The 22,260-nt window shown below is 36.6% G+C and overlaps 1 protein-coding gene across 1 annotated transcript in view; it reads left to right on the top strand.

Moving 5' to 3' along the window:
- Positions 1 to 22,260, top strand: part of PSMD14 (proteasome 26S subunit, non-ATPase 14) — a 44,420-nt gene that overhangs the window by 13,679 nt on the left and 8,481 nt on the right. Inside the window, exons 4-8 of the mRNA XM_015869143.3 lie at positions 7,492 to 7,563; positions 7,903 to 8,022; positions 9,141 to 9,211; positions 10,124 to 10,274; positions 21,938 to 22,045. Of these exons, the coding sequence (XP_015724629.1) occupies positions 7,492 to 7,563; positions 7,903 to 8,022; positions 9,141 to 9,211; positions 10,124 to 10,274; positions 21,938 to 22,045 (522 nt within the window). The remainder of the gene's footprint in view (positions 1 to 7,491; positions 7,564 to 7,902; positions 8,023 to 9,140; positions 9,212 to 10,123; positions 10,275 to 21,937; positions 22,046 to 22,260) is intronic.

Raw genomic sequence — 22,260 nt, 5'->3', positions numbered from 1 at the left:
AAAACATATGCACGCGCAAAACAGTATTTGCTTTGTCACGCTATTCATATGGATTTCTGCTATCTGTGCTTAGCACAGTGATGTAACTTACCTTCCCTTGCTTTTTTGTGTGTCTCAGCAAATTTTAAATACTTAAATCACACAGAATCACAGAATTACCCGGGTTGGAAGGGACCTCAAGGATCATGTAGTTCCAACCCCCCTGCCTAGCAGGGCCACCAAACATACACATTTACTAGATCAGGTTGCCCAGGGCCCCGTCCAACCTGGTCTTGAACACCTCCAAGGACGGGGCATCCACAACCTCACTGGGCAGCCTGTTCCAGGACCTAACCACCCTTCTAGTAAAGAACTTTCCCCTAACATCCAACCTAAATCTTCCCTCCTTCAACTTAAAACCATTTCCCCTAGTCCTGCTAATGTAAGAGGCCACTTCATGCTACAGCTGCATTGGTAATACAAAAATCAGAATATTGCAATTTGCATCAAATATGTAAATATCAGTATATTTCTAATACGTTTGAACATTGGATAATATGTATTTATTAAAACATTAGACTAACCAGAATGACTAATCAGTACAAGTCTCTGTATACAAAGTATAGTGTAGCAAAACTAAGCTTACCTTATCTCAAAATAAACTAAACTGGCTGCATACCAGTGCCAAATCCTGCTAAATATATATATTCTCTTACTAAGCTGTAAGCCTTCACCTCAAATGGTATTTTCTATGGGAACCTCAGAAACAGGAACACTGTTGTTGGTAGAAGACGTTATAAAATAATTTTGATGATTTTAGGCGTTGTGACTGTATGTGGAAAATCTTGCCATTGCCCTTGTAGGTGGATTGCTGTACTTCTGTGCAGTTGTTAGCTATGGAAGGGATATCACTGAGGGTTCTTTCTTTTTTTCTACTAAAGAACTTTTGAATGGGCAGGCTAGAAACATAAGCTAAATTTTGTTGGATGGTTCCTGCATATACACAAAACTAGAATTTTGGCCATGTTCTCTGTCAGTTCTGTTTAATTTAAAACAAACAAAGAGGTAGTAAAATTTTGGCTCTGCTGAGGAGGTGTTTGCAAACTGGTGATCCCAACCCATTGAGCCAACTGCTCAGAGCTATACAAAGTTCTGTGTTCTGTAACTTTGGGTTTTGAAGAGGAGGAAGGTGGGAAATGTTGAATGTTTCAAATCCATCTATATTGTTGTTGTTGAGTTGTGCTGTAAATGTGAACCTGGATGGATTTTTTTTTTTGTAGGAGACAGGATTTTGTTAAACATACTGAGGCAGTTTTTTCTTTAATCCAGCCTGTTAAAGTTTTTCACAAAGATATTTTTAATTTAAAGCAACGATTGATGCCATAATATTTCCCTAGCATCCCTACTCCATTTTGGAGTCTACAAGACTGAAACTAAACATATTACTGTAATTTTTATTTCATCTGACATATGGTGTAACAAGACAATGTGATCCTTTCAGAAATCTAGGCTGTTTGTTGAGGCTTATGGTATTTTGTGGTCTGTTATGTATGCTTGATTATAATTGGTATAAAAATGGGCCTAAACATACAAACTGTTTAGACATAATGCTCGCTTCAAAATATAATCCTGTTGATGTGGAACTAACTGTAAAATTGTGTGTGTACTAGCTGGAAAACTGCAATAAAATTTTAAATTCCTACTAATTAGTGTGTGATTTACAGTGCAAATCAGTATATTTCCCCCTTCCTATGAACTCTATAGGATTTTATTTTATTTTTATAAATAAGATAACTTGCTGTGCCATGACTGATTGTCCTGTGCTATGGGAAATGAAATGCGTTGCTTCTGGTGTTTGTCATGACCATGTTGTTAAAACATTGAGATTATTCACTTTGTTGCTTCCCCTGATTGAACTGCTGTTGTTTGTTTTGAAGTGCATTGTCTCAGTACAGACGGGACTGCTCCGCAGTCATCATTTAGATAAGATTTTTAGGTTTACCAATGTGTAAAAAGAGGTATGGTTTTCTTAGGGTATATCTCAACATAGCAGGTTACGCCTCTTCTCTACATAGGCTAAGTAGAGAAGAGCAGAATTGCTTAAGTGACTTTTGAGTCTTTATTATCACCCCTACCTCACTCTCTCTTCTCAATTCTCAGGTTTTTGTGTCCTTTTAGCATGTATTCTATAGTGCTTTTCCTCCCATTCTGATCTATACATTCACTACTGGATTTACCTCAGTGAAAACAGTAGCTCTAAGCTCACTTTGAGTGCCTGATCTTTACGTGTATCCTTTAATATGCTAAATCGTTATTTTACCATGGCTGTCATTGTGTTTATACCCCAATGCCCCTTTTTCCCACCTTCAAAACAAATGCGATTGTCTGGAATGACTACTTTGAAGGAAGTAGAGAAGTAAAGGAAAAGGGTTAGTGAATACTTACATTCCAAAGTAGTGCTAGTTTTACTTTGTCTTTCTCAATTGTCTTCAGTTATAACAGCTGCAAATATGTACTGAAAGGGTTAAGTCGGCATGAAAGAATTCATTTCCACTTTAATGACCTAGCCTTGCTGGGTTAGGACGATGGGGAACATGCTTCTGACTTGTACTCCTATTGCCAATTAACACCTCCTATGACAGGTTGCCTCAGCTAGTCATTGAAGCAGAGGCAGTAGAAATAGTTTACATGCAGCTTGTTTTTCACACTAGTTGTTTAATACTCACAAAATTAAACTATTAAAAGGTTCTTTCTTGCCTTACTAGGGAAGGAATAAACACTACAGTGGTCAGTGTTCGCTTGTGTGTCTTATGTTCACATTTAAATTGTTCCAATTGAGAGGGGGAAAAAAAAAAAGGAATGATTATGGTGGTTCTTATATTTTACACAGCAATGTTGTTTGACTCAGTAAGGATAAGATTTGCTCTACAGCACTTCACTTTGCTGCCTTTTTTATTACAGCTGCCCCTGTAAAACTGAGTTTCTTTGTTGGAACTGCTGTGCTGTATTTCAAAATCCTCTTTTGTTCTATTAGTGTGACACTGGAACAGTATTTAAGATTTATTTAGACAATAGGAGCTGTCTCCATTTGCAGAATATTTCTCAGTTGGTAGTGTAATTAATCGAGTCCACTTTTTGTACCTATCTGGAAAAATGTAAAATAGTACAAATAAGGAGCAGTGCTCTAAAATGACACTTTAGTTCGCATTTAATCAGCAGGTATTTTAATAACATAATAAAATTGGCTAAATAATTGATACCAGTTCACACTAAGAGAAAGGTGGAGTAATATACCTGAACGTGTTAACAAATTTGCTAAAAGTCCTGAGTCGGTAACACTTGGAGGCGTTCGTTTTTATCCTGTTAGAATGGCAAACGCCTTTAACACTTCTTCAACAAGGGCTGCCCAAGTAAAGGGCTGCTTCTCATATTGGATCGCCCCTTTCACTGTTTGAAATAAAATTATGCGTATCATGCATAATTGTAATACTTCAGTGTAATCATCTGCTCGTAATTTGAATGTGATTCATTCTGAATTATAAGTCATATTAGAAACACCAAAAATAAATAGCGTTTTAATTATACATAGTGTTATCAATTGGGGTTCTGCCATTCTAAGAAAAGCCAGAGTTCGATTGGATCAGTGTGACTGACCTTTAGGCAGGTGTTTCTCTGACTCATAATGTGCATAGGTGGTTCAGAAGAAACATCATTTTTCAATAGGTAACATAATAATTTTTCATTTTTTTCTTTTTGACACAATTTTTGAATTGTAAGAATTTGGCTTATACAGGAATGATCAAGAATGCTGAATATTCCCTGACATTTCTAAATAACATTCTCCTGCAATTCCCCGAGTTCCAATTCTGTAATAAATTACTCAATAAAGTTGAGTGCCTGTAGAAAGGGGCTGGTTTGCTGTTTTGCAGCAGGATGGACAGTCTGAAGGTCTGTGTAATGGGAAAACTGACCTTTGAATACAGCAGTGAAACAAAAAATATCATCAGATTTTCTGTGCTACAGATGCAAAGCTTTCTTGTTTGGGTTGCTGACACCAGTTAAATTAATTTGGTACTCTAACAAAGGAGCACCATCCTCGTGAAGCAAAGTTGGCAGGCAGGAAAGTTTATGAACAGCGATAAAAGAACAGCACGTGTTGTGGAGGTCAGTGTACAATACTTTGCCTCCATGTGGAGTTCAGCTAATAAAGTCTTCTTATTTGTTCCCTTCTTTCATGAAAAAAAAAAAGTGCATAACATTCTGTGGAAGATGAGCAGAGCCTGCGAAAGAAGTGTCTTAAATGTGTAATGCACATGTGGCTCCCACTTGCTGTGTGACTGGTGTCCGGCTTTGACTGCCAGCCTGGCACTGTCCTCAATGGAGTGTCATCCGTTGGGAAAAGGAAATGGTCGGAGCTGGAAGTCAGCTGGTTCCTGTTTCCAAATGCCTGTTTCTTTCAATTGATGTTATTTAAAGCCGAGTAAACTACTTGATCCCAGATTTATTCTGATGGTTTTGTCTGTCCAATCCTTAAAAGCTTTATGATAAGAATCTTTAATATATTTTATATTTTTCTGTTGATGGGCGATTATGTACCTGTGCTGTTTTTTAATCCATTTTGCCTATGGTAGAAAATGAAGAGGAATTAAATTGGTTGCAGAGGTAATTATGGACAAGATTTAATCCACTTCTTCCTCAAAATTCCCAAATCAGTATGTAGGAATCAATTTAAAACTTAGAGCAATTTATTTTATGCTGGTGTTCCAGTCTTTGCTTTGATTATAGATTGAAGGTTCATACATATAATAATTTACGCACTACAACAAGTTGTCTCTTTTCCTCATATTTAGATGGTAATAGTAATCTATGGGGAAAGTGCAGTAAAAGGGAAATGTTAGATCTTCCCAAACAAACAGCTATGACCAAGGAAATATTTAGTTGATATGTACTATATTATGTAGGAAGATTGGTTATTGATAAAACTACAGCACATGTGCATTGAATATTACCGTTAGCTAATTTTTAAGAGTTCAAGCAAACTAAGTATGAGAAGAGTTGGAGCTGATCTTTGCTTAAAGTGAAACAGTGAATTTGTGGTTGCTGTGTGCTAACCCTTTGTGTGGACCTTTTACATATTAGCTAATCTTAGCATACAAAGTCATTCTTAGTAAGTGCCATGGCTTAAAAGACATAAGGGGAAAAAAACCAAGGAAGTTGATTTACACCAATGGAGTAAATCCTTTCCTTTTGCATTAACAATACTTCCTGTGCTGAAGATGAATCATTGGCTATGGGTATGGGCAGGAGAACTTATCAGAAAGTAGTTTCTGTTTTTAAAACTTATCTTCCAGGTTGCTGAAGGGTTCAACAGCAAGAATGACACAAAATACTTCAGGAATATTACCACCACAAAAACAAACAAAACCCCTAAAAATCCACTACGATAATTTGAAAGCTCCAAGTAGTAGGGAAATAATGAAAAAAAGGTTAAGAATGAGCTCAGTAGGCTAATGCCCAGGTTTAGTTCATACCTTCGCATAAGCTAACAGTATTTTATCTGTCTTATTACAGAAACAAAATGTAATAATATTTGTCTTTGTCTCTTTTCTGTCAGTGTTGGTTCTACTGACTGATTTTAAATAGATTTTTAAGTGGGAAAAGTTATGAAGAATAATTAAACTCTTACAAGTTGTGAATGCAGGTGTCTGTGCGGGGGACAAAGCTGTGATTAATGCTTCAGCTGCTGGAAGGGTGTCAGTGTGATCTGCCTCCCTAACAGGCAATGGAGAGTCCGTGCAGAAGAGCCAATTTAAATGTCATAACCTGCAGAATAAACTTCAGTTGAAGTTCCTAAGTTTTGTCAAACCCGAACATTAGTTGTCTGGAAATCCCAGTTCTTTGGTTAATAATGGGTGTCGAAATGGGCTGCTTGCTTGCAGTGAAATGTTGAGGTAAATCTGGGACAAATGGATATGTACATGGTGATGTCGCAGCATTGGTGTTATGGTTCTTCAGAAGGCAGAGCCAAGGTTACTGCATTTGTACTTCTGCTCTCGTTAGTCAGGTCACAAACAGAAAATTGAAAGAGAATGGCTTTATGCTATATGTAGATATGGAAGCATTATCAAACTCAAGTTTGGTGGTTGGTTTATTTTTTTTCTTCTGTGCTTTCTTCTTAGATGTGGTTAAATGGAAATCTAAGTCTTTGTGATTTGCAAAGTACTAAGGGAAAAGAAGAAAAATTCTGTGAGGTTTTAAATGGAGCAAAAAAGATGCAGTTAAGAATGTAAGATAATGTATTTGGAGGAAAAATAGAGTTCTAGAAAATGGTGGCGTATTTGAAGCCTCGCCTGCCAAGTGGTTTGGTCATAGCTATGGGACAAGTGATTCTGGTGCTCTGGTCCCATGGCATGTTCTGATTGTAGATTTTTTTTCACTGTAACTGTTCTATCGCGTATAAGCGTGGAATCGAAGTTCTAAATCTACAAAACATTTCTTTTCCTCTCTTAATGTAATGGGGGGCATCTTCCTTCCCCTTGCTCCGTGGTTGCTTTGTAGCCTTCACAAGTTTGTTCTGCGTCACTTGGTGCAGAGGTAACCTTTTGTCTTTTCAGTGGAAATCTGCTGCATGCGTGCAATTTGTTAACAAAGTAATGAATGTACTGCTAATTGGCTGTAATGAGGCAAGCTGATACGGAATTCTGTATGTTAGTGCAATATGTCTCTTGCTCTTCAAGAAAGGGACAGTTAAACTGCTGCCTCCTGTGTTTTTCATTTTCAGCTGTACAGAGAACCTGTTTCAACCAATCATTCGCACCTGGGACAGTTGTGCTAATTTTTGAATAACTACTCATAAGGCAAAGAGCAAAGTATTTTGTTCACAGCTTTCCACCTAGGGATCGGAGGTCCGTTTTTTCTCTCGCTCTACCAGTGTATCTGCAAAGTACTCCCTTAGCCTTTATCTGCAAGTCCTCTTTAGCAGAAAGCTGATGAAGCAAAGGGAAATTGCTGTTTGTGTTGGTGCCAGTTAATCATGCTAGCCCAGCAGCATTTACATTCACACCACTGTAAGAAACACATAGTTAATTGGAGAACTGGCCGTATTTTACAGCTGACGAAGGTTAGCATTGCAGCAAGGCTGACTAATGGAAACTTATCTGACTGTTAGCCTGGGTGCTTGTAACAGGTTTGTGCCGGTGCAGTGCTTGCCAGCTTTGTATGTGACGGTCTCTGATAAGATTGCTCTTCGGGGTGGCGTTGGTCTGGGGCTGAGGGAGGCAGGATGGGGGCTCAGTGACTTTTATTACAAAGTAATTTAGTGTAAGAAGGTTTTGTAAGGACATGGTGGGGGCTTGGGTGTGCTTTTCTGTTTGTTTGTAAGATCTGCATCTTGCACACGAGTTCCCGATCATATACGTTTTTCTTTAATTTCTTAATGCAGAATACAAAAGGTTTAGAAATGGCAGCATAACAACAGTGGGGAAAATACTTGATGATTTATTCTTTTCATAGGGACCACCAACAGATGCTCCTGCGGTCGACACAGCGGAACAGGTTTATATCTCATCCCTGGCGCTGCTGAAAGTAAGTGTGTTTGTGCTCCAGCTCCGTGTGGTGCTGCAGGCTGAGCGCCTGGCACCTCCCCAGGCTCTGTGCCCTTGGGCTCCTTAATGCTGCATAGACAGATTTTTACAATATATTTAACACTGAGTGAAACATTCAGAATAAGAAACTTACTGTTTCTCTTTTTTATGGCTTAATTTGTACTACTTTGTATAGTGCCTTATAGTTTCTAAAAGTGCTACCAGTTGTGAATCATCAGTAGAGCAGGAAAAGCTACAAGAACTCTCCCAGGTTGAACTTGAGCCTCCTACTGCTTAAATTTCCATAATATTCCACAATGTTATTTCATCTTCTTTCCAGATGTTGAAACATGGTCGTGCTGGTGTCCCTATGGAAGTTATGGGGCTGATGCTCGGGGAATTTGTTGATGATTACACTGTGAGAGTGATTGATGTTTTTGCTATGCCACAATCTGGAACGGTGAGTTCTTTGCACTTAGACTTTTTTTTTCTTCTCCCATATAGTAAATAGTTTGTAAAAGCTTTTCCTTCCTTTCAAATTCATGCAGCCTTATTTGAGCATACTCTGCCTGCCTATTAGGTATAGAGTGAACATGTGTAATTCACATATTGACACCATTTTAGACAATTTATTATACTTTGGTGGTGTTTGATCATTTGTGTTTGTGGATTTCAGTTAAAAAAAAAAAAGGTGACTTGTTGATATACACATGGGTGAGTGTGTCAGTATGGAGATCACTCATGTCTTTGTGTATGTATAAATATGTGGTTATAACATCACTTACAAGATATATAAATTGATAACTTCAAAAACTCATACCAGCAGCCAGGGGAGGGATTAAAGAATGTAAAGATTTGATTAGAAGTTTATCATGCCCTTAACTGTGTTGGATAATTTGGATATACTTCAAACTTAATCTCTGTTATAGACCTTATAGTGGCACATCTCTTGAATGTTACTGTGAAATGAAAGAAACATGTATTTTAATTTTGAGTAAGAGTATTAATGTAATGGACAGATATTTTAAAGAGTATAAAAGGCGTAATTGGAGCTTCTGATGCTTTTCTTGTGTAACTTGGGATATTGCTCTTAAAATATTCACAGATCTCTTTGTAGCTCAAAGCTGTGAAATGAAGCATTTGAATTATTTTGTCCTGACTGTGTGTAGTAAGTAGTATGTAGCCAGTTACATAGAATTATCAAAAAGATGCTGTTATTTATCTGGAAAAAAATCTATAGAGCTGAACTTGAGAAACAACAGGCCAGAGTTTGCAGAATGGAAAGAAAGAGGAAGAAAAGATGAATCCTTGTGCCCATTTAATCATGTTTGCTCATAGAAGAAATTAGCTAAGTGGCAATTGTGAATCTTTTTTAGCATTTCAAAAAATTCCATTAAAACACATTCATATTGTAAAACTGTATTTTACATTTAAAGGTATTCTGAAGTAATGGTGTTTCACTTCTTTAACATATGCTAGTGAGATCTCGTTAAATTTTTGTTTGTGAAAAGTAACAAGTTAAAAGATCTGAAGTATGACTTTATTTGCAATTGCTGTGATTGTTTCTCTTTGCGTTAGGGTGTCAGTGTGGAGGCAGTTGATCCTGTATTTCAAGCAAAAATGTTGGATATGCTGAAACAGACAGGGAGGTAAGTCACCCTGAGAAGAGCTGGGGATAACCAATACACTCTGCTTAGAAGAAACAGTTGGCTCTCTGCAAAATTAGTGAACACGGGGCTATTTGTAATTTTTGAAAAGAAGTAATTGGCCCAGAAAATGGCTGAGTGGTGTAGCATGTAATTCTCCTCGTGTCATTGTCAGAAGGTTGTCACTCACATTAAACTTACATCTTTGATTATTGCACAGAAAAGATTAGAGTGCTGCTCAATTTAGTAAAAGATTGATTTTCTTTTTCAATTAAGACAAAAACAAAATTGCATTGTCTTAGCTTACTTATGTACAATTTCAATGAGAAGAAAAATAATTGGGTAAAATACCCTAGTATTTAAATGAATCTTTATTTCACTCCTACCTCTCAACAGTTGTCGCCTGCTTGCTCAAATTCTTTTACTGTGGGAAAAACTTCAAAATTAATGTTAGCAAAAGGCTCAGCAGCTGAACAGAACAGTGCAAATTGCTTTTTGACTGAGTTCCTAGTTCTACTGCTGGTTTAATTGATATTTAATCCTTTCCCACCGTTGGTTTCCGTTGTCCATGTCTGAAATGGACTTTCTGCAGTGAAAATTCAACCCTTGACGCCAAGGAGTTAAAGAGTAGATATTTACTCAAGTGCTGAAAGGGTAAAAACTGGTTCAGGGAAGGTGTGGTAACAGGATGAAAAACTGAAAGCATGATCTTCCTTTGCTAATGTGCATCCCTTAATGATAACCCTCTTTTGTTAGATTTATTCATGCTCATGCTTTCACCATACTATGGTTAGTAATGTATTTCCACTGGTATTTTTTCACGAGTCACCCCAATTTTTGCCTTGACACGTAACTGTTTCTTCTTGTGTTGCACGTTTTTATTTTTCAAGAACTTCAATGTTCTCTTCATTTCAGACCTGAGATGGTTGTTGGTTGGTATCACAGTCACCCTGGCTTTGGCTGTTGGTTGTCTGGTGTAGATATCAATACTCAGCAGAGCTTTGAAGCATTATCAGAAAGAGCTGTTGCCGTGGTGGTGGATCCCATTCAGAGTGTAAAAGGAAAGGTATAGTAGGCTTTTGTTTTTTAAAGGTACTGCAGTAAGAATTAGTCTGGAGGCGCTGTGGGTACGAGCAATTTTTTGATTTTTGGAGGCTCATTCTGCCTTAAAAGTATATGAATAACTATCTTACTGTAAATGAAAACATCCTTTTCTGTTTATTCCATGTCTCACATCAGTAGTTCTCTAACAAGCTGGAAGTCTTCGATATTGTCAGTGCACAAAACCAGTAACAACCCTTACTTTGTGTTTTGTTTTTCAGGCTTCTCTCTCAGTGTTTTTGCAACTAATAATCCAAGTATGCATTGTTTCAGAGATTTCATTTTAGCCACAAAACCTACGATGAATTACTAACAGATTGGAATAGATTTAGCCCCTTAATGTGGGTACTAATAAGGCATTGATTTATAGGTGTTACATATGTTGGCTCTTAGTAGCATTTCTATTCCAAAATGTTTTACGGAATAAAACTTTGCAGAAGACTTGGTATCAAGCATTCAAGTTTTCGAGAAAATGTGCAGATAAATGATTAAATATGTTGAATGATTATGAAAAGAGATTAACTTGCAAAGCATATTGGGTTATAGTTGTCCTTTGTTGAAATCTCTTTTGTTCTTGTTTAGTTCTCTTTTTATTTCTTTCTAGCCCCATATGCCATTTTCCTATTTCCTGCCTCATGACAGCAGGGAGCAGCTCTATTATCACCTTCACAGAGCTGTCTGCAAATGTGAGAGGCAATTCGATTTTGCTCAACCACAGGGAGAGTGGATTAGAAAAACTACAGAACGCACAGAAATTGGCTAGGTGGTTTACTGCTTTAAAATACTGCTGAGGTGTTTTGTTTGAGCATGCACTCCCATTGTATTGTGGAATAATTATTGAAATACATCATGATATATATCTATGGATTATATTAATGTAATTTTATAAATATTTAAAAAGTGTTCATTTTCTGTCAAGTAGTACCGTATTTCTTGTGAGCCAGACTATGGGGAAACTATCAAATGCTTCTGCTAAGCTTTCCTTTAATTTCATAATAGAATATTCTGAAGCTACAGTTGCATTGCATTTAGATTGTTTTCTTGGTTTGTTTTATTCAAATTCTGATTTTTATCTTGTAGTTGTTCTTGTAAAACAGAGGCGTTTGAAAAATGAATAGCTTTCAGTTGTTTGGAAGATATCAGACATCTGAATCAAATCTGCTTCCTTCTGAATAGTGTAATTGGTGTATTCTGATAGTTTGGGGGGAAAGAATCGTTGCATTATGCTATTTAGTTAGTGACATATCTTTTCCTAGAACTTTTTCTTTAGAGTTGCTTAGCTTGCTTTAATTTTCTCTTTCCAGTACAAATATTGAAACATTATTTTGTCAAAATATAATTTGGAGGTGCGTACTAGTAACATGGAGCTAACTAGCTGTTCAATTCATTGAGGGGAAAAGCCTCCCAGTAAGTCATGCTGCTGTTGTACTACATTTGCTCACTAAGCATATTTTTTTTCCTTCCACGTTGCTTGTTGTTTTCTGTTGGTTTGGGTCTTTCTTTTGCCACTGTTGTTTGACACAGATGCCATCTTAAGTGAAGGTCTTTGTTCTCCTCATGAAAAAAGCTTTGGTATTTTTATTTTGAATTTTTGTCCATCTAAATGTTTCTCAATTGCAGCCTTTTGTATGGCATTGCTGCTGGTACTTAAGATCACTGGAAGTCTTGCAGTGTTTGTTTTCCATGCAAGACTAGCTGCTACAGACCTTAAATTACATTCTCATTTGTATCTCAAGGAAGAAAAAATAAATTACATCTGTCATGTTTCTGGCAAGTGTATCCCTAAATCTTAGAATTAGAATCCCCCCAATTATGTCTACTACTTCTAATTAATCTCTCGGTTTTGGGGTGTGAGATTAGGCTATTGAGTCTGTATTACTTTTAGGTCTTTGTTTGAGAAGTTCACTTAGATTAGAGTGTATTTGTTTTTTAGATGAACTGCAAGAAGAACAGATTTATTAGAGTTGGGGAGGTTTCATAGGTCAGGTTTGACTGCATTATGTGCATGGCTGCCTTAGAATGCTGTCTGGTGCATCTTGGTATGCTGGGCAATTTGTGTTGTTCCTATCTCAGGGCCTGGGTGTCCCCATTGCCAGCAGAAGAAGAAATTCTGGCAGAGGTTGTTTTCTTGCTGTAGTAGCCATTACACTGGGGTGTGTGTGTGGGGGGGGCTTTTGCGGATGTGTGTAGCTATGTGAGTCCAAGATCATTACTCATTATACCTTTTACCGACATAACTATCTGGCAAAAATTACAGTGAACATGTGGCATAGAAGATTTTAATATGGTGTGTTTTGACTGAGATTAGAAGTATTTAAAAACAAAGTCCAAAATAACACAGTAGCTGATTTTAAACCTGCCGGAGAGCAGTTCATGCCCAGATAAATGGCTGCGGCCTGCAGCCGGCGAGGCAGCTGGTGCTGGGGAGGAAGGAGTTGGGGCAGAGGTAATTTTCACACGTCAGGAAGTTGAAATGAATTCTGGTGAGGAATTGGTCTTGTCTATCCAAAGCATTAAAAAGTGGTTTGCCCTGTCACTGGTGGAAAGATACAACTTGTTTACTTGTTAGCTGTCCTTATCTGGCCATGCGTCTTCTGATTCCAAAGATCTGCTGGGACTGGCATTGGTGACTGCAGTTCAAAGACAAGTTGTTGTAAGATTCTCACCAGTTCCAAAACAGATGCATTATGTCTTCTTAATGGTCTTGAACAAAATATGAAATTCACATTAAAAAAAATAAGAAAAAAAATCCTCATATGGGCCCATGGGTTAAACACTGTCTCCTGTGACCATTCTCGGAGTTGGGTATTCTCACGTAAATGTAGTTGGACATGTGAAAGGCAGTACTCTACACACTGACCTTTACATATATTGAGGCTGATAATTTTCCTGCTGGCTGTAAAACAAACTCACAGCAGATCAGCGAATTTTAACTGAGGTCAGTGTTACCAGAAACCAGAGAGAAGAAGCTTTGTTTTGGCATTTCTTATTTCCATTCTGTGAATGAAGTTGAACATGGTAAAACAGGGACAGTGGGCAATCTGGCTTCTGCTTGATCTTGTACTTAGTACAAAACATTATTTTTTTTAACCACCCCTCCAGCTTTTCAGTCTGTGCAATGGGAGTTGTGATGCATATTTGGAATATTTCACAGAAGTAATTAAATTAAAGCTCTGGAATAAAGTTAAATATTGACATTTTGTATTTCTTTCCAACATACATTTTGAAATGACTGTACAGAGAATAATATACCTTTGCCAAATGTTAAAAATTGGGTTTTTTTGGACCTTAAATTAGCAGCTGTTCCTCACCTCTTAAGGAAAATACTAAATTACGGTAAGTTTCATGTAGTTATGTCTTTCACTCCACAAGCATTAACTACACCTTAATACTCATTTATATTTAGAAAAAAGGTGATTGTTTTCTTTTTAAAACTCTTTAAAGCTTTAAGCTTTGTTTAGTTTACTTATTTAGCACTGTTAGAAATCTTCATTTAGAAAAAGTCATCTTCTGTAATGGTGTGCTTTCCTGAGAGGTCGTTCATTAGTTTCTGTCAATTAATAATTGCTGACAAAATTTTGCGAAATATCAAAATGATCTGAACTTCTGCCATTTATGGTGTTGCGTATAGTCCCTAACAAAGCACTTGTTCATGCAGCAGAATTTCCTGTCTGTTGTGCTCTAATCTTTCCTAGCAAGGCTCTGTCAGAAACACTGGCAGGAAAATCTGTTGTTTTCTGAAGAAAACTTGTCTTTGTGATAACTTTTTATAAATTGTACTTTGCATGTTTGTCACCTCCTGGCAGATAAACATGTTGTGCATCTTAATCCCATGCTCAGACCATATCCTGCAACTTTTATAGAAGAGGTTTTTGCTATGGTATTTTATTATTGCCCAGATCTCATTCAGAGCGAATGAGGAGGAAAAAAATAAAGTTAACTTTTGACCAGTCAGGTAGTAGCAGACATACAGGTGGGAAGTGATATTTGGGGAACTAGTCCAGCTTTGTGCACAACATAGGCTTGGTATTGAGTTCAGATCAAATCACTCTAAGATTTTGTCCACTTGAATCTTGAGATGCAGCAGACTCCTGGGATATCTGTTCTACTGCTTTATTATTCTTGCAGTGTCTGTTTTTGAAATGGGCGAATTTTATACAGGCATAGGATATGAGAGTAAAGTACCACCACAACACTTGCATACCATCAAACAGAGTTCATTACTGAACGACCTGTTCCCAGTACTCTTCTTTTCCCCTCTCATTGGTATGTGTGTTAATTCTAGACATAGATGTCAACCAGTGTGTAATTTGTTATATATGAGTGAAATGGTGTTGGCAATACTTGATTTCAGTTTTTAACTTTGCAGCTTAATAGGCTGGGTTTTTTTGTTTTTCTTTTGTTCAGTAATTAAGATAAGAAGTGTGATGTTGTTTGCTTTTATAACTTTTTTAGTCTAAAGGAATGAAACCAAAAGGAGGCAGAAAACTAACAGTGGATGTTCATCTTCTTGAATGCTGAAAACTAACACATATCCTCAAGAATTTTCATAAGTCTTAAATACTTTCAGACCTCCATTCTTTCATTGGGGTACTGTTTTTTTCTCTTCATACTTCTCCTGTTCCCTTGCTTGCTGAGAGGTAGTGGCTACTTTTAAAGGAGGAAAAAAAGGAATCCTTAAAATGAGATGTGTGGAGAGACTAGTGTAACACGTGAAATTTGAAATTGAAAATAGCCCACTAAGGATTCAATTTATGAGAACTTTGAGAAGTAGATAGGAGCTCACTATCAGGGCTTCTCTTTTTTTTTTTTTTTTACTCGCACAGCTTCCCCTCCTCAGTTCATGCATTTATCTTAATTATTTTCGTAATAAATCATTCCCAGAAACAGGCAAAATGAAGTCACAAGAGTACAGCTTCCAAGTGTTAGTAAAAAACTAAACAAAACACTAAATGGACTGTATTGTCCACTACTGATTTGAGATGCAATTATTGACTTGGACTTATTATGCACTTCATATTTTACAATGAAATTTTTTTAATACATGTAGTATGTATGATTTTATATCAGAACATTTTTTTACCTGGAACAATTTTTGTTTTTAGAATTGGACTTACTAATGTTATTTTCTGATGTAAAGGGAAGATTGTAAAATATAGAAGGGAATTTTACAATACATAATTCTGTTTGAAACTGTTCAGAGAAGGATATTAGATCATTCTGTACATTTGATACTGCAATTAAGTAGTCTTACAGTGTGTATAAACCTTGAGTACTTGTATAAATGCCTTGAGTATTGGTACATTTCTGAACAGTGAGGCACTGGAACAGGTTGCCCAGTGATGTGGTTGATGCCCAGTCCCTGGAGACTTTCAAGGTGAGGCTGGATAAGACCCTGGGCAACGTGATGTAGCTGTGGTGTCCCTGTGCATTGCAGGGGAGTTGGAATAGGTGGCCTTCAGAGATCCCTTCCAACTCTAAGGATTCTGTGATTCTCTGATCGATTGTTAGTAATTTGTAGTTTTTGAAATTAAAGGAGAGAACCACAACAGCTGAGAAATAACATCGGAGAAGATGAAGCTTTGATACTTTGTCATTAACAATTTGCATTGTTGAGGTTATTGTCATAAATGATTACAGAAACAAAATAGTATATTTTCATAGTGTGATTTTAGCCTTTTAGTTGCCAAAGCCTGAAGACAAAGTCTTTCTTTTTTAGAAAAAGCTTTTTTAGTGATGTTGCATCTTTGTGTCTGTGTAGTTCTCTGTTTGCTTCTGTATCTAAAGTTGGTCAACAGGAGTGTCAGTGTCAACAAGACATGACATTGTCAGCCGCCATAGTAGCCTGTGGCGTAAGGAGAGCAATCATATTCAGCAAGAGTTTCATGTAACAAACAGCTAAGTGACCACCAAATGACTGTTGAACTGACTAGTTGAACTGTGACATTTCTTACCATTGCCAGGACAGTGCGTTTAGTATAGCAGAGAATGCTTATTGGGGCTGAAACAGCTGGCTTGGATCCAGGCAGGAACCAAATTAGATCTAGATTTTTGATAGCAGCCTGATTTGGAGAGTAAGGGAGAAAATAACGTTTGTGTTGGTGTTGATTACTGTTGATTCAATAAAGGCTGATGCATTTTTTTTCCCCTGAAGAATCGTATTTGTAGGAGATGAATTGCATCTGCACTACAGAGTAGGCCACTTAGTGTTCATGTATGTGCATTTCAGTTGAGGGTATGATTTTTCTGAACGTAGGCATAAACTACATTTGCATTGAACTGCTTCATCACCGCCACTCTGCCATGCATTTGCTATGGTTTTGTATGAAAGCCAACATTTTTATTATAATTGCGTGTATTCAGAAGAACATGTTTTGCATATTTTAAGACCCAAATTTTTTAGTGCGATGCCAAAACTGTTAATATCAATGCTGGTGTTCCAAAATTTTTAAAACAACGTCCTTTGGATTTGCTGTGTTTAAATTAGCGATATATACTTACCTATGAAACCATTTACACAGGTTACTTCAGTTCATGCCCTTCCCTAAAACAAAAAAAAAAGTTTCAAGAAGACTTTTTGTTGGAAAGTAGTAAATGTTTAATTTCCTTTTGCCATAGTGGATGTAGAATAGTCCATTTATCTTCATTAAGTCATATAGCTTTAAAACTTGTGGTTTGCTGCTTGTGAGTTATGGATGCATGCCCTCACTTGTCAAGATAAATGTATTATACTGTAGTTCTCTCCCCTCCCAGTATGGATGTTGAAGTTGTACAGCAGATTTGACCACAAATAAGCAATTCTCTAAGGATAGAGAAGGAAAATGCACATACTCCTAGGAATATATTTTCCAGAGCTAAAATTGACATTTTATAAATAATTTCCATGTTGCAAACTTCAAACTCACAATCACAGCAATTCAGTGGTATGCATTTGGCATGAGTCAGTTTCAGTTCTTAGTGCTTTTCATTGGAAATGGCATAAAAAGTAAGATTTCTGTTAATTTTTTATGTTGTGGGCTTGCAGGGGACAGAAGATGTTCTTCACTTGTAGTTGTCTAACAGTGCATGGCAGCATAAATAACGAAATGGTCATAAACCATAACTGCACTTCTCAGGTCACATGTTCCATTTCATTTTTAAAGAATCTAGAAACAAACTAAGCAGTCGATAACAGGTCAGTTGCAGGTGATAAAAGATATTTTAGATGGGACATTACTTCTTTTTCCACACCTGGCATAACCACATTATATCTTTCGCAGTTTTCTTTAAGCACTGGCGTATTTGTTCACAAACATATGGCATAAACAATGCATTGCTATTTGAGTTTAAAGGATACAATACATTTTTAAAGATAGTCACCATATGTGATGGAATCTTCAGTGGAAAAAATATTGATGCTAGAAAAGATTGTAATTAAAATAAAAAAGACTGGCTTATTTCTTATGGAGCTTCAGCATTAAAATATGGCGGACCTTGCCCTAGGTGTTATTTAAGTCTTATTTGTAGATTTGATATTGGAGGAATGTAATAGAATCACGTTTGTGAAGTACTCCCAAATTTCTCGTAATTTTTTTCAAGCACCAAGACTGCTTCACAAAAAGTGGTTGTGTACCTGCATGCGCTTTCAGAAGAAGCTAAAACATATCTGGCTACTGAGCATCCTACATTTTTAATAGTGCCATTATCTATAATAACTATGCACAGATTAGAAAAGGCCAGATTTCTATCTAGTTACCAGTTGAGGAATCCAACACTTGTGAGTAGCCATGAATCACATTAATTATAACTATCCTCAAATTTATAAAGTACACTGAGCATAATTACAAATATTGTTTCTGGAAGTCCATTATGCTGTCTCTATTGTGGTTAGTGACCCCAGGGAAATGCTTGAAAAATGCTGTATAGTTATTGTTTTCTAGATTATTATGCTTTTTTGAAGCTAAGACAGATGTACAAAAAGATGCAGTTTTTATTTTGTATTGGCAGCTTCCAAATATTTAGTATCTATTTCCAAGAGCTGCAATTAGTAAAGCATCCATGGTACTGAAATCCACACATCCCACAAGCTAATTATATTTGCAAGGTCAGATTGAATACATATTTTCAGAAAAATAAAGGGTTATATAAATGTGTCTTCTACTTGGCTGTTATATCACAGTTTGTTGATCTGGAGTATAATGTGTACAATTCACAAATTTGTCTGATAACAGAAAGTGGTGTGTGATTGTGTTTATTTTACTAACCAGTATATTCACAGCAATCACTTCCAAATATCTCTCCAGTAAAGATGTGTTAATTACAAAACAGACAAGGTCTTCTATTATATTAAAGCTACTAACAAGAAGACAGCAGGAATCACACATGTAAATAGCATCATCAACCCCTATTTTAGTCCTCTGTTTTGATCTGTGAGTTGCGCATAGACCAAAGGTGCTATTAAAGACTCAGTATATGAAATAGGCAGCATTATATGAACAAAATTTATTCAACAAGAAAACAGACCTTTAACATGAATTTAACAAGCCCGAGAAATTATAAACTCTCATATGCTGCAGATTCATGCAGTGATAATAAACAAAAAAGGAAAGTAAGAGGTTTCCTTAAGCTAGCCAAACTGCTAATGGTTTTGTTATAAGCTGTCTGCTGTTGAAATGACCTCTGTAAAGTCTGAAGACACTTGTACTCGGAGAAATTAACTGGTCAGAGTGGTGAAAGAGATGTGCTGTGGAATTGCATTTGAAAAAATCTTACCTTCTTATTTCTGGAAAGTATCCCAATGCCACAGACTTTTCTTTAACTTTTTATGTCTTTACAGAAAGAGAATTTAGCATGAAGCTTGAAAACTGTGGTTTTTACTAACACGTTGCAAGATGCATTGGATAATTGAAGTGCAGTGACAGCTTAAAAATTTGGAAGAGACGTACTGACTTCTTTGTGGAATTCTGAGTAGCAAAGTGGGGGGTTATGCTGCTTTTAATTAAACCTTAGAGGTGCTTTTATTTTTTTTTTTAATATAATGCCATCTCTGAAGTTTCCATTGTAAAATAGTGAGTGACCACGTTGCTGTCACCTGATTGCATCATGCTGTACTTCAAGATACACAAATGTAGTAAGCTGACTTCAGCTCCTCGCACCTCCAAGTGCTCACCCACCGGGGTTCTTCTCTCTAATCTTATTGTGGCGTAATTAACACCTACTTCACCCATTGCTCATTAGTACACTGGACAATAATGAGTATTTATTTTTATGTAATCCTTTAACAGAGGAACTGATTCGTTCTCACTACAAAGAAAGCAATTACATTTTGTGCAAGCCAATATATAGGATTTGTTGTTGTTTATGCTTTTATTGCGTATTAGGTCTAAATTTAGCCTCCAGGTTGTTGAGCATGTTAGTTTCTTTAAGCTGGTTGCTATAGTGATAGCAGCAAATTCCTTTAATCTTAGTGTAGTTAAAGTATTTAATTACCATTGGTCGTCATAGTGCAACTAAGATGAGAAATATCATCTGGGTACATTGTTCTGTCCTTCTGGGTTATAGGAATTATGGTTTTATCCCTGTCCAAAAAGTGGAGTTTGTGATTTCAGTTCTTTGCACACCTTTGTTATTCTGGTTGTGTTGGCTGGAGTGGCCATGAGGCCCACCTGGCCTGGAACTGCGCTGCCCTGCTTGCCTTGCTTGCTCCTCAGAGCAAGTTATTATTTGCTTGTTTTTTTCCCCTCTTTGCCAGCTTGTCTCAGGAGACCTGCAGTGTGGATTTTTTTTTTTCTCTTCACTTGACTTTTTAATTTATACTGCCTGTTTGTTATGGTTGGGCATTTCCAGGTGTTTGTAAATTGGAGCATCTGGTTAAAATGGAACACAGGATGTAAATAAAATGACTTGTCATGAGTATTTTAAGATACTTGAAAAATCTGATAGTAATAAGAGGAAAATAACGTTTATTTTAGATCCACAAGATGTATATAAGCTATTGAGAATTAAGGGTTTTTAAAAATAACATTGTAGTATTAATATAATATGGCTTGCATTTGCTGCATATTAAATGTAATTTGGCTTTATTATTGTTGAGAAATGAGTTGTCACTGTTAACTGAAGTTTATTGGGCCACAGCCTAATATTTTTAGCATAACATTGTTGCATACACTTTCTGCTTCTTTCTAAGCCATGATATATACAGAGTAGTCTGGCAAAGCAGCTGAGGATCCACTCAGTAAGCTGTAGTGATAGTGAGTGGTACTTTGTCACTCAACATGGCTGAAACAGTGGGACCTGAAAAGTAAATGTGATGAGTTAGCAGGCTTTTAAAGTTTACAATTTGATAAATATTTTGTGATAAATACTTGCTTACTAATTTCATTTAAACATCAATTACCGTAATAATTATAATCCTAACAAATTTTGTATGTATTTAATTATAATAGGAAAATGTGTGGAAAACCCAATGTCACTTTCTCTGCACTTTTGGTAGGAGACAGTGGTTGATGTCTTGTTGATTCATGACAAAAGATTTAGTTCAGTTCTAATTCCTCAAAATATCTGACTAGTCCTATAAATGTGTCTGTTGTTGACCAGTTCATAGAATGGGGGAGAATAAAAATGATTGCAGTGAAAGCAGCTGAGATTAAAACTATTTAGATTGAAGAACTGGAATAACTCTTCAATGCTATGCAGAAAAGATGTCTGCAAAGACTGGCAAGAGCTATTTGTGTGGCTCTGTGAAGCTGCGTATGTCCTCAGTCCCATTTAGAAGATCAGGGCCTGAACAGGAATGGTTGGCTTGTAATAGTGAGTGCCTGGTGAGAGTTAACTTTTTGTGTGTATTGCTGGTATGTCCTCAGCTCCATCACGTCTGGTGTAGACGTTGGATAGGTGATTGGATTTTATTCTGTGGGCCATTAAATACTATTTCCAAATATTTTCTAATTCAAATTCTGCACAGAACAAAATTCAGAGGAAAATGTACTTTATTTGCAAAGAAATGGCACTGAATAATACCTACTGTGTATCTTTAAATCATAAATGACCTTGGTTTTCATATACTCTATTTTTTACTCCTGAGCATGACACTGACAAGGACTTTTTAATCCATCAGACAGTTTATAGACCCTTTCGTAGTCACAAGAAGCAAAAAGCATCTGACTAGAAGGGAATACATGGGGCAAGTTCCTTGCTAGCTATAATTTTCTTGTCATTTCAAGTATTGTGGTAGTATAATTGATGTGACAGGACTGGGCTTTAGACTCGGTCCCTTAGCTTGTGCTCACTTTCAGTTTTAGTCTCTCTCTGTCATTCACTATGATTGGATAAGGTTTAGGTGACAAACATATGCATGCCTTTGAAGATTAAGAGTAAATGTACACAAAATTTGTTATTTGATTATATAACGTATATAAAGTTTGCAGCTTCATGGAAAAGATAGTAATTGGTGTCACCTTACAATACAAGGTAGTGTAGTGTGCTGATAGCATAGCCAGCAGGAGGCTCTTTTTTATTAATGTTATAATTAAATGATTTTCTGGATAAAGGCCAAAAACAGATGAGAGTTGATTGTGCCATGTCCACTGTTGCTTGGCACTATTAGTTGCATTTTCTAAAAAGAATTGACTTGACATCTTGTTTTTACAGGTTGTTATTGATGCCTTCAGATTGATCAATGCTAATATGATGGTCTTGGGACATGAACCAAGACAAACAACTTCAAATCTGGGTCACTTAAACAAGCCGTCTATCCAGGTAAAATCAGTGTTGATAATTCTGTAAATTGCAGGACCTTTTCAGTGGTTTGGGGGGAAGGTGCCTGGAAACACTATACTACAAGTTGTTTATTGTTCTCTCTATAGCATTCTTCAGCATGCCTTTAAAGGTGATGTGAATCATCAGCAGAGTTACATATATGAAGAGTTCAAAACTGAGCCCTAAATTAGCTAGCAAGGTGTGAATTCCTGTGT

The sequence above is a fragment of the Coturnix japonica genome, chromosome 7 (assembly GCF_054131305.1).
Source record: "Coturnix japonica strain WE chromosome 7, WE-NBRP24, whole genome shotgun sequence".
In the NCBI taxonomy this organism is placed as follows: Eukaryota; Metazoa; Chordata; class Aves; order Galliformes; family Phasianidae; genus Coturnix; species Coturnix japonica.
The sequence above is the reverse complement of the archived record's forward strand: the minus strand, read 5'-3'. Positions and strand labels throughout refer to the sequence as shown.